The 12,474-nt window shown below is 47.2% G+C and overlaps 1 protein-coding gene across 1 annotated transcript; it reads left to right on the top strand.

The window, feature by feature from the left end:
* Positions 1-282: 282 nt before the first annotated feature.
* CHAC1 (ChaC glutathione specific gamma-glutamylcyclotransferase 1) lies at positions 283-2,769 on the top strand. Its single transcript, XM_048308342.1, has 3 exons — positions 283-576; positions 667-702; positions 964-2,769. Exons 1-3 carry the CDS (start codon positions 328-330, stop codon positions 1,393-1,395), a joined length of 717 nt encoding a protein of 238 aa, XP_048164299.1. The 5' UTR covers positions 283-327; the 3' UTR covers positions 1,396-2,769.
* Positions 2,770-12,474: the final 9,705 nt, after the last annotated feature.

Raw genomic sequence — 12,474 nt, 5'->3', positions numbered from 1 at the left:
CACCCCAGCTTCTCCCTTTCGGGCACGGCGCGCTCTGCTCCAGCGGCCTCTGGGGTCTGGCAGCGGCTGATCCCCTGGCGTCCCCAGGCGGGAATGTCGCACCCAGCGCTGCTGGACAGGCCGACGGCTCCGCTCGCGGGCCGGGGTGTCCCGGGCCGGGCAGCCCCGCCTGACGCAACCCGGGCCCCGCTTTGCCCCACGCGCGGCGCCGCGAAACCTCCCGCCCTCGTTGCATCACCCGGGCGGGGCGGGGCGGGCGGTGCGGGCCGCCTTTAAAGCGCCGCGGCGGCAGAGCCGCCCCACGAGCCCCGCAGCCGCAGCCCCGACATGAAGCGCGACCCGCAGAGCCCCGAGGAGCGCCCGGAGCCGCCACCACGCCCGCTCCTCTCCTCCTCCTCCTCGCCCTCGGGGCAGGCGGAGGGCGCGGAGTTGGCGGCGTCGGTGTGGATCTTCGGGTACGGCTCGCTGGTGTGGAGGCCGGGCTTTGAGTTCACGTCGCGCAAGGTGGGCTTCATCCGCGGGTACAGCCGCCGCTTCTGGCAGGGGGACACCTTCCACCGCGGCAGCGAGAAGACGGTAAGGGGGGGGGGGGTGCAGCCCGGGGGGGGCCGCGGGGCACCGGTGTCGCGGCTCGGCTCTAACGCGCTGCCTTTTCTCTGCCCACAGCCCGGCCGGGTGGTGACGCTGCTGGAGGACTGCGGGGTGAGTACCGGGGGCGCTGGGAGCTGGCCTGGGCGGGGGGTGCCCGCGCCACCACCTGGAAAGGTGTGTCGGCAGCCGAGTGCTCTTGAGCCCCGCCGGGATCGTGGAGGGGGGTGTGGGGTGCGTTACCTTTCTCTGCCCTGTTATCAGTTGTGCGGAGACCCCCAGAGTAAGGGAGCCTTGATTTGAAACATGAGCGGGCGGTTGGACAGGCCACTGCAGTTACAGCATCCCGTAACCACCTTGCTCTTTCACTTTCAGGCATGCACGTGGGGTGTCGCCTATGAAGTCCGTGGGGAACAGATCGCTGCATCGCTCGAGTATCTCAACATGAGAGAAGCTGTCCTGGGAGGCTATGACACCAAGTTGGTGAAGTTCCACCCTCAGGAGAAAGATGCAGAGGAACCCATCCTGGCTCTTGTTTACATTGCAACACCTCAGAACCCCTCTTACCTTGGCCCAGCATCTGAAGAAGACATTGCAGCTCAAATCATTGTCTCAAGTGGTTGCGCGGGTCATAACATTGAGTACTTGCTGAGACTGGCAGACTTCATGCGCTACTTTTGTCCTCAAGCAGAGGATAAACATCTCTTCTCCATCGAAGAAGCTCTTATTTCCATCCTTCCGTGTCTATACTACACAGAGGACTCTCTAGAAGAAACCGCAAGTGTCCCTCAGAAGTCTAAGAGTTGAAATAGGAATTTTTTTTGCAGGGTTCAGGAGAAGGGACATAAGGGAGAAGAAAGCAGTGGGGACAATCTTAACTTTGATAAAATATACTGGACTGAGTGAATAAAGGGAGAATTAGCAAGTAGTTGGGGAGGGAGGAAGCGGAGAGTAAAACACTTCTATAGGACTTGCAATTAGTACCTGTTGCACTCCTTATCTGTAGCATCACCATACCCATCACTGCTTTCCAGATGGAGAGCAGGGATCTTCACAGGAACTCTGCTCTGGAATATTTGCTTCTGGGAGTCAAACCTGAGGCCCTCATTTTCTTTAGAGAAAGAGGCTCATCTATTCTGTGCACTTTCTCTTTTTTTCTTTTTTTTCTTTGAAAACTAGTTGAGCAGGACTTGACTAGGTTTAAGCAGTATATATGTAATTCTACCTCAGATTGGCAAAAAGCTGCTTGTGTGGTGGTGGAGACTTTGGCAGATTCTGCCAAATCTTTTTTTTTTTCCCCTGCCTTGTCCCACCTCTAGTACAATGACCTGGCGCTAAATTTTAGAACGTTTGTGCAATATTAAGTGAGCAGGCCTCTTTATGCTCTTGTGGATCCTACTTCTGTATGTTGTGAAGGACCACAGTAATGCACTTATTTTCTAAAATGTCATACTGTATTTATTATGTGTTATATTTCCTCTTAGGAGGGCTATCTAAACTACTCACATGCCACAGTGCTATGCAGCCCACATTCAACCTTGCATTTGTGCCTTCTAGTTTTAAATCCATTTTCTGAGGGCTAAGCCTGCTTTAATGACAAGCTTTTGTCCAAGCTTCGCTGACCTTGTGCTGCTACAGATGTAACTGACTCTGTAAGAAATGGTCATGCCTGTGGGGAAAGCCTGTGCTGTCTGCAGGAAAGCTGTCAGGATGCAGGAGAGTTTTAACTAGCCCTGTACTGCATTAACCTCTGGTGCTTCAGGATGGGCTTCTGCAGAAGCATTTGAGGGTTCTAGTTCCATACAGGGGTGTCTGTCTGGCACACTTTCATTTGACTGCAAAGGACCATGACTGAGCATACCTGTAAGCCTGTGAGCTGCTGAAAAGCCTGCCTTGATCACGTTAAGTAGAGGCACTGCTGCAAGCTCAGACTTTTCAGCTTCACATATTAACAGCATGAAAACCCATAGTATTTTGTGAGAAAACTGCTGCTACTGCAACTGCAGCAAAATCACTCTTGAGAGCTGACCCCTGGGACTGTTGGCTCCTCCCAAATACCATGTGTTTTTTTAATTATAAAAAAGGCTAGGGTCTGTTTGTATTACTGTGGCTTGTATGTATATGAAGTGATAAGGTGCTGTGCCCAGTAATAAAACAAACTGACAAAGTCAGTCTCATGTACTTTGGTGTTGGTCTTTTTCATTATGGAGTTACAGTTCAAATTAAGAAGTCTGGTTGTTTGGGGTTTTTTAAATGGTGATTGTTTTTTTTAAAAAAAACCAAAGCCTTAACTGCTAATTCTGCTGAAGCTCCTGTGGATTTTTTGTGGGTTTTGTTTGGTTTGGTTTTTTTAATCATCTTGCTGCTGAGCAGCATGCCTCTGCTATATCTACTGGAAGAAACTGATTGACTCTTTCCCTTAGAGAAAAGGGGATTCAGTGACTTTCTCTTTCCAGCTCTTGTTGATTGTGGAGTGCTGGTGCTGACAACAGACACAAGCCAGCCCTCCAAACTCTGCAGGGCAGGCACAGAAATGTAATTCTGCCTTGGCAGGTCAAAGGATTTTCATTCTGAGTGTAACTTGGCATAGCTGTTTCCAAGAAGTAATAGTGGAAGGACCAGAAACTGCAGCTGCAGCCAGATCTGTTGGCTGCAGTCAGGGAGTCAGTTACTTTTCTTCTGCTTTGCGCACCACGTGGTGTGTACAGGGGTAATGTGTACATTCCCACTGCTCTAGTTACCAGCTCTGTCAGTGCCAGAAGATCACTGTACCTACCAGTATAACCTGCCTCAAGGCTTGAATGATGGAGTGAAAACTAATTGAAACGACTGAATATACCACTAATTAAAGGCAGTTGCGTGTTTCAGGGATAACAGACTAGAGAAAAGTACACTTTCCCTGTCCTGTGGAGGCTGTCACTTTGGCTGAGCAGCTGTACCATGGGGGCTGGGATATCCTCCAGCTGGAAAATCAAAGGGTTAAAGATTGAACTTACCTGGAGGGAAACAATCCCTTACTAGGACAACACTGGGGTCAGATTCTAGAATAACTCCAGATAAAACAAAACCATCTTCACACCAATCTTCCCAGGCACAAAGTTGCCACTGACAGGAATTAATATCAGATGTGCACTGAGCAACCTGCATTGCCCTTGCACAGAGAGAGCCCCTTGCTTTGTTTGTCCTGCCTAGCCTGGGTTGGCCCCATGATCTTCTGCATCTGGTAAAAGACAAGCAATGAATGCTTATGAACAACCCAGCTCCACTAGGAATGTTCCTTCAGTGGCTGTTTCTTCTTCCCTGAAAAACTTCACTGTTTTAAGCACAGGTACACTACTCCACTGAACTACCATTTTCTTTCCAAGGAATTCTTTGTAGTGGACTTCCAAAAAAGGACCCCATTTTCCCATCTGAAGTGGTGAATATGGCAGCTTGCTACTATCACCCTGTCACTGCATTTTCAAGTCAGTAAAACAATGAGGTATCACGTAACTGCTTTCTCCCAAGGCTTTTATTGTGTCCCGTGAGTCTGGGAACCGGTCACATTTTGTTCAGTTGATGAATTTAAAAGGTTAACATCCCAGATTTGAACTTTGGCCATGTGAGTGAGGAGAGATGGCACCCTACAATATTTGCTACATGCCCAGACTCCGTACTGCTGCTCAGAGTTGGGGGTTGCTTGCCTCTGATGAACCAAGTGGGAGGAATATAGTTGCTGCCTGGAGGCAATCTCACAACCATGGCACTTGGGAGTGCCAGGTCAATGGTGACACACAAAGACAGTGTCCTACCCCAGGTATATTTCACTATAGGTTTCCTCTCCCCATGCCATGTCTTGCCAGCCCAAGAGAAGCGGCTGGCTGTGGGTGCAGCTCCAGCTTCCGGCAGCTCTGCCACTGACAACTGGCCTGGGAAAGAGCACTCACCCCTGTCAGAGGGTGGGACAACCAGTGCTGTCAGACACTTCTGGAGCTGCTTCCCTATCCAGTGGCTTCCTCTCGCATGTACAGTTTTCTCTGACTTCCCTATGACAAGCTTGTGCCTATCAGGTCACCTCACATTAGAAACCAACTGCAATGGAAACACATTTACAAGCGCTGTCAACTGCATACTTCCCAAGTCTAAAACCAGCACAATTCACATTATTTCAGTTCCTTCTCCAGCCTTTTCCATTTTCCTGCCCAGCAGTTCCCACACAGTCTTGGAACATGGGCCTGAGTCACCATTTCCTTGAGTGCATTAAGACAGGACCTACCCAGCTGCTTTGCAGTGCCACAAGCCAATTAAATGAAGCAGATGACAACAGAGGCCCCAGCCTTCATATGTTAAAGCACTCCTGAGGGCAAACAGTCCTTAAAAGGGCAGGGGAAAGGATAAGGAAACAGCAATGTTAAAAGGATTTAGAGAAGACCAAACCAAGAGGAAAAATCTCTGGCTCTTAGGTGCTACAGTATCATCTCAGTTTCAAGGTGGAGTGTCCAGAACAGAGGAGACCACACAGGTAAACCTATCAAAGTGATTCCAGCCTTAGTAAAAATGTCATTTAAATACAGCATCTCCAAGGTGTGAACTTACCTGTTCTCCATGTACTTCTCCAGGTCAGAAAATTAGCGAGACCAAACTCCTATTTGTGGCTGATGGCAATAAATGCATGCAGCTTGGCAAGGGAAGGAGGTGGTAGGAGAGGGGAGAGGAGAGGGAACAGATCAGCTTTCCTCAAATGGGTGCAAAAGCAGCCAATGGCTTGGTCAAGTCTACCTTTGAGCATCCCAAGAGTGGGGCCAGCATAAACTTTGAAGGCTATTGAGGAGCCAGATCAGGATCTCAGTCCCAGGAGGAGCTGAAGGGGGGAGCTGCCACTCTGCATGCATATCCACAGGCTTGAGAGGGTCCCTGGAGCTCTGCCATGTGTGGCAGGGAGAGTCTTGCAGGTGGCCTACAAGTCACAGGGAATGGCACATGATGGACTTAGCATCTGTTACAGGAACTGCAGCTGGTTGTATGTAGCACATGTTATTCCATATGTGTCTGCTTGCGGCTCAAGAGACAGGCTGAAATGTGGATTTAATTACCTACAGATGTTTCACAGGCAGAGGAATAGCAAAAGACAACACCCCAAAGAACGCTTATCACCGCTCCAGATCGGCCCCAGCAGCGGGTGCTGCTCTGTGAACTGGTCACTGGAGCCTGCAGAGGCTACGCTGCACTCCCCTTGCAGCAGAGGCACTTTGTGCACACTGAACATGGGGTGGAGATGTCCAGAAACCACATCTGGCTTGGTAACAGCCTGTTGTTTGGCTCCCACTACCAGGAAAGCTTGGAGGGAAAAGAAAGCAGGGGAAAGAAAGAGGGTCTACTGGATGTACAGCTGCACCAGGACAAGGGAGACAGACTTTGCTGAAGTATCCAGACATTGTCAGCTGTGTGCTTTGACACTTCTCCATGTAACACATTACAGATAGTTTGGTGCCAGAACGGGAGCTCTGCTGACATGTCCCAAAACCTGGTAGTCAGTCTAGGGCTGAAAATTTAAATCAGGTGTATCACATTCAGTGCAGTAATTTCAGCCCAATGGCAGGAGGGAAAACAAATGAGCAGAATTTGGATGCGAGATGTTCCCCGAGTCAGACTTCTTTCTCACTTTGGTGCCACCAGTTTTCATGACGGGGCACAGACTTCATGAGTACCAAATTCAGAGTGTTTTTTAGAACTCAAGGACCGATGCAACATAAAAAGGTGCAGTCCCAATGCATGACTGAGCAGTGATGTGCTCTCATCACTCAGCCAGCACTCAGCCCAGCTCAGTACAGAATCAGTCCCTGTGCATGGGAGGAACAGGAAGGGATTAATAAAATTGATTCACAGTCAGGCTGTGAAAATACACTTGCAGCGAAACTAGCTGCTGCTCAAAGGACTTACGAATTTCCTACTAACTAGTTGCCTTGTCTTAGGTGAAAACCTCCCTGATTTATATGCTGTATGAAAATTATGAGAGAGGCCCCTTGTGGCTTTGAAGGAGCCTTGAGCCCTGGAGGGGAGGGAGGGTGGAAGGAAGTGGGCATTCTGGGCAGCACTGGGGAAGCTCTACATGCTTTGTTTACAAACCCTGTACACTTTTTGTTTGGCTTTCGGACGTGTTTTATCCTTTCTCAACTCCCTTTTCATCTCGTTGTAGTGCCAGCCACACTGATGAGTGTTTATGCTTGCAAATTCCTGAAGCACAGCCAGTACCTTGAACTCTAGAGAATGAGACTGAAATAACGTAAAAGGTCAGGGAAGTTCAAAGACAGAGGTGCTGTTTTCCTAGCTGGGGACACCACACTGTTCCCAGACCACGCTGGGCTGCTCTGGGAACACAAGAACAAAGACTTCTCTCTTACGTCCTCCTGTTTATGCTGCTTTTTGCCTCCCTCACCTCACTGTTTTAAAAGGACTCATTTCCACGAAGCTTCAATTAACCACAGGGGATCAATGTGGCCTAAGCCTGACAACTGAAGAGACACCTGATAGCTACCGGCACTTAAAACTCCTGTTCCAAAGGAAAGGAGAAGTTTTTAGCCCACTACCCAAGTCCTGCTGGCTGACACAGCAGGAGGAAGCCCCAGGGTGCTGCTTTGTCCACAAGCAGGTATCAGCTATTGAGGCACCTGGAAATCTCTAAGTGTTTCACTCACAGAAAGGCAAGTCAGAGGGTGACTTTTGGAGAGGTTTCGTGTACCTGTGCTGGTTAGCGAGCCTGACCTTCAGAAACATGATGAACCTGCACCTGAGCTGGCTGGGCACATGCTGGGTACGTGCAGCTCACCTGTGCCGTGCAAGCAGAGAGAGCTCTGGCGTGCTGGGCACCCCGCCCATGCTCTGCACGAAGCCGTGCAGGCACTTCCAGCCGCACATCTCTGCAGACCGGGGCCTTCACTGGCACCTGCCCACACATGGCACGATGTGCTCACTTGCACAGCACCACACCCACCCCACGTGCTCTCATTCGCGGCTGAAGGAGGCTAGGGAATGGTCTAGGATAGCGTGAGCACTGGGTTTCATTACTTTCTGGCCTCAGCTCTCTGCTTAAACTGAGGCTGTGGACTGAGAGACCCCGGCAGCACAGACAGTATGGAAGTCATTTCACAGACGCACACCCAGACCACTCACAGCAATTATAACCTCGTCTACAAACGAACCCCCTGGGGGGCAACCACAGCCAGTTTGTTGATACCAAACTGTCTACACAAAGCATATGTGACGCTTGAAAACACTTAGAAAACAGACTTTTAAAAGCAGCTTTTTATCCCGTCCTTGTCTAGACGGCACACCAGCCTTTCCGAACTCCGAGTCCGCACCGAGGAAGCGCGTGATGCCACGGGAGGGAGGCAGCGGGGAGGGAGCAGGCGCTGCCCCGGCCCCGGGGAGGCGAGGGAAGGCAGGGATGCCCACCTCTGCCCACCCCGCGGGCACCTCACGCCGGGGCAGCGCCGGAACATGTGCTTCCACGTGTCACAGCACCAGCCAGCGCCGCAAGTGACCTCCCAGGACTGCGGCTGAGCCGTTGTTGGATGTCCTGGAGGTGCACAGCGGTGGGAGATCCTGTTACAGACAGCTGGGATCAGCAGCTCTGTCCTCAGTGCTTCTACTGACGTGATGAGCTGAAATCTCTCGTTTATTCTTGTTTTCCAGTGAAGTACTTATTTCTTTAAGTAAAATTGAGCCAAAAGCATATTTCAAACAGCTAGCAGGTTCTTAGATTATACATACATTCACTTCAGATTATACATACATGCATTCTTTGGTCTGCTTTATAGGAGTGTGTTTTACTTCAAGTTGTTTCTCTCCACAAACACACAATCCCATTTTTAGAGAGGGAAAAGTGCAGGAGTGCCCAGCTCCCCACAGCTATGACAGATGCTGCTTCTCACCTTTCCTTTGACAGCAATTGTTAAGAGACTCAATCACCTCTGGACATGTTAGGCAGGAACCAGATGAAAGTGTCTCTTGCTGCTGCACAGCAGAGTTGATTCTGGCAGCATTTCTGTCTCTAAACTACATATATATGAATCTATTCTTGGGAATACATCGTATAATTTGAGGGCAGATGAGCTCAGGACCGAGGGAAAAAAGTAACTGTGGGACTAGCCTCATTCAGAATAAATATCCACTGTTCTTTTTCCCCAGAGCATTGCTGCCTCATTTAATTTGATGGGAGGATGTTAAAAATGAGCAGCAGTTCAATTCCTTTTTCTCTTGCATGGTCCTGTTCATGCCTTTATGCACACAAATGCAGGGGACGGTTCCCCTCTTTGACTTTTCTCTGGCAAACCACTATAGCAACACCTGCACATCACTGCGGCACCTTGGCAAGCCCAAATTCCTCTCCATGAGACCTTTGTGAAGAGGTATAATTTCTATTGTACAGATGGGGAGCTGAGACATCAGGAATATGATTTCTAAAGTGTACAGTGACTTTCAAAGCACATGGTGAAATATTGAGGGATGATGTTTTTCAGAGTACTCGGAACTGTACATTGGGTGTTCAGTGATACCATGCTGGAAAAAAGATAGTGTGTGCTCATGTAATCAGCACTACCTCCTGATGCAAACACGCAAGGGCCATCTCATATTTTCATGCATACTCTTATGTTTGCTGTTGTTCAGTGAGGATCTGTGTGGTTGCAAGTTTAGTGATTTGCTCTCAGTATTCTTAAATTTTCACATACCAAAGCAACTAAAAATTAAGCTCAGCAGAGAAACATTTTTATATACCTTGGGGTGTTTTTGCTTTATAGGCATCACTCAAATTTCTTGCTGTCTCTCAAGCTTTTTTAGCTGCTGACAGTTCCAAATACCTCACTTAATTCCTGTAACATCTCAAACATGAGATTTGGTTTAAATTAAAATTTTAAACATTACTTTTCTCATATGCTATCAATTATATCACTGCAAGGCAGAGCTGGGCTTCTCTAATCTGTCTGTGAAAATTCTACCAAACCAGTTCTCACTCTTAATATTTAGTTACTTGATTCCAGACAGACACGATGATACAAAGGACAGCAGTGAAACTGAATTACACTAATTATGCAATATATACCCCTGATTGCATATGCTAACAGCAAGTTATCAAAACCAGGGAAGCTGCCCATAAAAGGAATTGTCAGGACATCCAGTCCCAAGTCAACACTGTTTAAAAACCTCCTTGTGCATTACAGATTCAGCATCACAATGTCAGTAAGTTTTCAATTAGTTAACTGGAATTGATCTGAGTGTCAAAGTACTAAAACACTAAGAAGAATTTTTTTTTTTTGTGCTAACTAGATTAAATAAATATCTCAGTAAAATTATGACAGCAAGTTAGTCACACTAATTTCTTCCAAACTCTGAACATGCAGAGAATGATGAAAGACTGCAGTCATCTGGACAAACAGACATCATGAAACTGAATTACTTTGTCAGGAGCCCTTGAAACCCAGAGACAGAATGTCCCATTATGCACCTTTAGATCTATTTAGAGATCCACTTAAAAAAAAAATGGTTTGGAACTAGATGATCTTTAAGGTCCCTTCCAATCAAAACCATTCTATAGTTCTACAAAATACCATAGTACTATGACTGTAAATAAGATTAAATCAAAGAAAAATCTAGATTACATGGCAAGAAAAGAGAGGTCTGCAGGAATGCAGACATTGTTCAAAAAAGCGTTCACATGAACTCTATGGACAGAGCCGGAGCAGCAAGAAAAACAAGACTCAGAAGGGCCCTCCCATTAGCACCCACCAGATGCATGGAGTAACCCCCCAAAACAGGTTTTTGGCTGTTAGTTTTCACAATTCTCTGAAGGTTCATATAGCCTGAACATCTCTTCTGTTTCCTCTGCTTGCGAAGGAAAACCTGGGAGCTTTGTCACAGACAATGAAGTGTCACTCAAGGGTGTGTCGGGCCACGTGCCATTGCATTTACTGTGCAGCAGCACGCTCCGCTGATCAGCACGTAGCTAATTGCAGTCACACGCCAAAAGCTTAATGTAGTTTAAAAAAAAACCCCAAAGCAACGTTTAGCCAGCTACGTGTGAAATTTGCTGACTCTCCCATTCTTAAAAAAAACCCCATCAGCCTTCCATAGGCTGAGTGAAATATAGGCAGGCACTCTGCTGCCGCTTCCGACTGACTGTAGGGAGGGCAAGGGCTGCCAAAGGTGACTGCTTGGGAAGCACTTCTGGGAGGAACTCAGATGGGTTTAGACCAATTCTGATACAAGTTTTGACTTGTCTGTGGAGAAAAGTTACTTGAATTACAGAAGGCTGTGAATTAGAGAATAGTTGTTCCCAGAGAACACGGATGTTCTTTCTCAGCAAAGAGCCTACCTGGGAGGGGAGTTCTTCGGAACATTGTGGAAGAACAAGCATCATAAAACCACTTGTCTACACAGCAGCTGCGAAACTCTAAAATGTACTCACTAAACTGAATAGAAATGAGAATTTCTGCATTTGAACTCTAGTGTAACATCAAGGGAAACTAACACCTCACTTGAAAAGAAACCTGAAGGACAGTCACCTGAAAGACAGATCATACCACCTTACCATGGTATAGAGGGAGGGCTCCCACCTGTGATGTATTTCTTCCTAGAGGAGGACCCAGTTGGGAAGTTAAGATGTAGGGATACATCAGAGGAGCTACAGGAATAGATGAGAGGTGAGATTAACAGGATTTGCTTCACCTAATAAAAGAGCATTTCTTAAATACATCTTGAGAAGAAAGCTGCTAGTTTCTTGCTATGAATAAGAAAATTTAAATAAATTTTAAAAATAGTCCAAAAATTAGTTTTATGAGACAATCCAAACCAGTAGTAAATTTCCAAATAAGTTATAATCTCTGAGCAACAGTAAGAGTTTTTCTTGTATACTTAGTTTCATCTTAATTCACAGTCCCCACAACAGAGGTGCAAGGCATAAGGGTCCTGCATTTAAAAATTAACACTTCAGACAGAAGCATTTCCCCTGCCAACCAAAAGCACTGAAGACAACACTTGGGTCTTAAGAAGAGTTGGGTAAGGTTGAGGACAGGGAGGAAAAAAACAACTGCTTGCAAAAAAAGTCACAGAGATTACAAGGGATACTGTAGTCCTTAGATATTCAGAAGCTGACATGGTCTCCTGTGAAGTACAGCAGACCTAACAGAACCAGCAATACTGACAAGGAAGGAAGACAGTCCACGGGAAACTCAAGAAGACAGAAAAGTGGTGTTTCGGTGTTTTCTTCCCCTACCTCATTCTATCAGTGATGCTCATCAGCTGAGGAAGGAAGGAGTCATTGTTTCATACCTGAGCACTGAAACACTTCCTCATGCTTAGTATGCAAAAGAATTCCCTCATATGCCCCTAGGAGAACATTCTATAAATAGAGTACAGTACAAAATGCCTGGAAGGCCCATTAGCTTTGGAGTAACTTCACTTCTCTGAGGGGGTAGGCAGGAGCAAAGAGGAGGCTGAAGCTGGAGGAAACCCAACTCATCTTATCATGCATTCCTCCATTTCAAGAGGCATTTGTTGGATGCTTTTCAGCAGAGCACATGCTAATGTGAGTGCTACAAGAACAACTTGTTTACTCTACAGATCTGCTAGTTGAATCTGAGAGCTGGGCCATCTGTATTGTCCTAATAGATGCTCCTGAGAGAAAGGCAGAATCATCCCTTTCCCTCTCATTCACTCCTATGTGACTGTTGCAGGCTGCAAATAAAAAATAAATCCTTCACAGTTCTAGGAGTATAAGATATGATTACCTTTATTTTAGTACGTATGTCTCAGTTATACTTCACATGCAAGCAGCATCCCTTTGGGTAGTGAGCTACAAATTGTTTTCCAGCCACTCCAACAGAAATTTCCGAAGGACAGCAGGGCGTGCGC

The sequence above is a fragment of the Corvus hawaiiensis genome, chromosome 6, assembly GCF_020740725.1.
Source record: "Corvus hawaiiensis isolate bCorHaw1 chromosome 6, bCorHaw1.pri.cur, whole genome shotgun sequence".
NCBI classification, from domain to species: Eukaryota; Metazoa; Chordata; class Aves; order Passeriformes; family Corvidae; genus Corvus; species Corvus hawaiiensis.
Note: the sequence above shows the minus strand (reverse complement) of the source record. Positions and strands in the feature narration are given on the sequence as shown.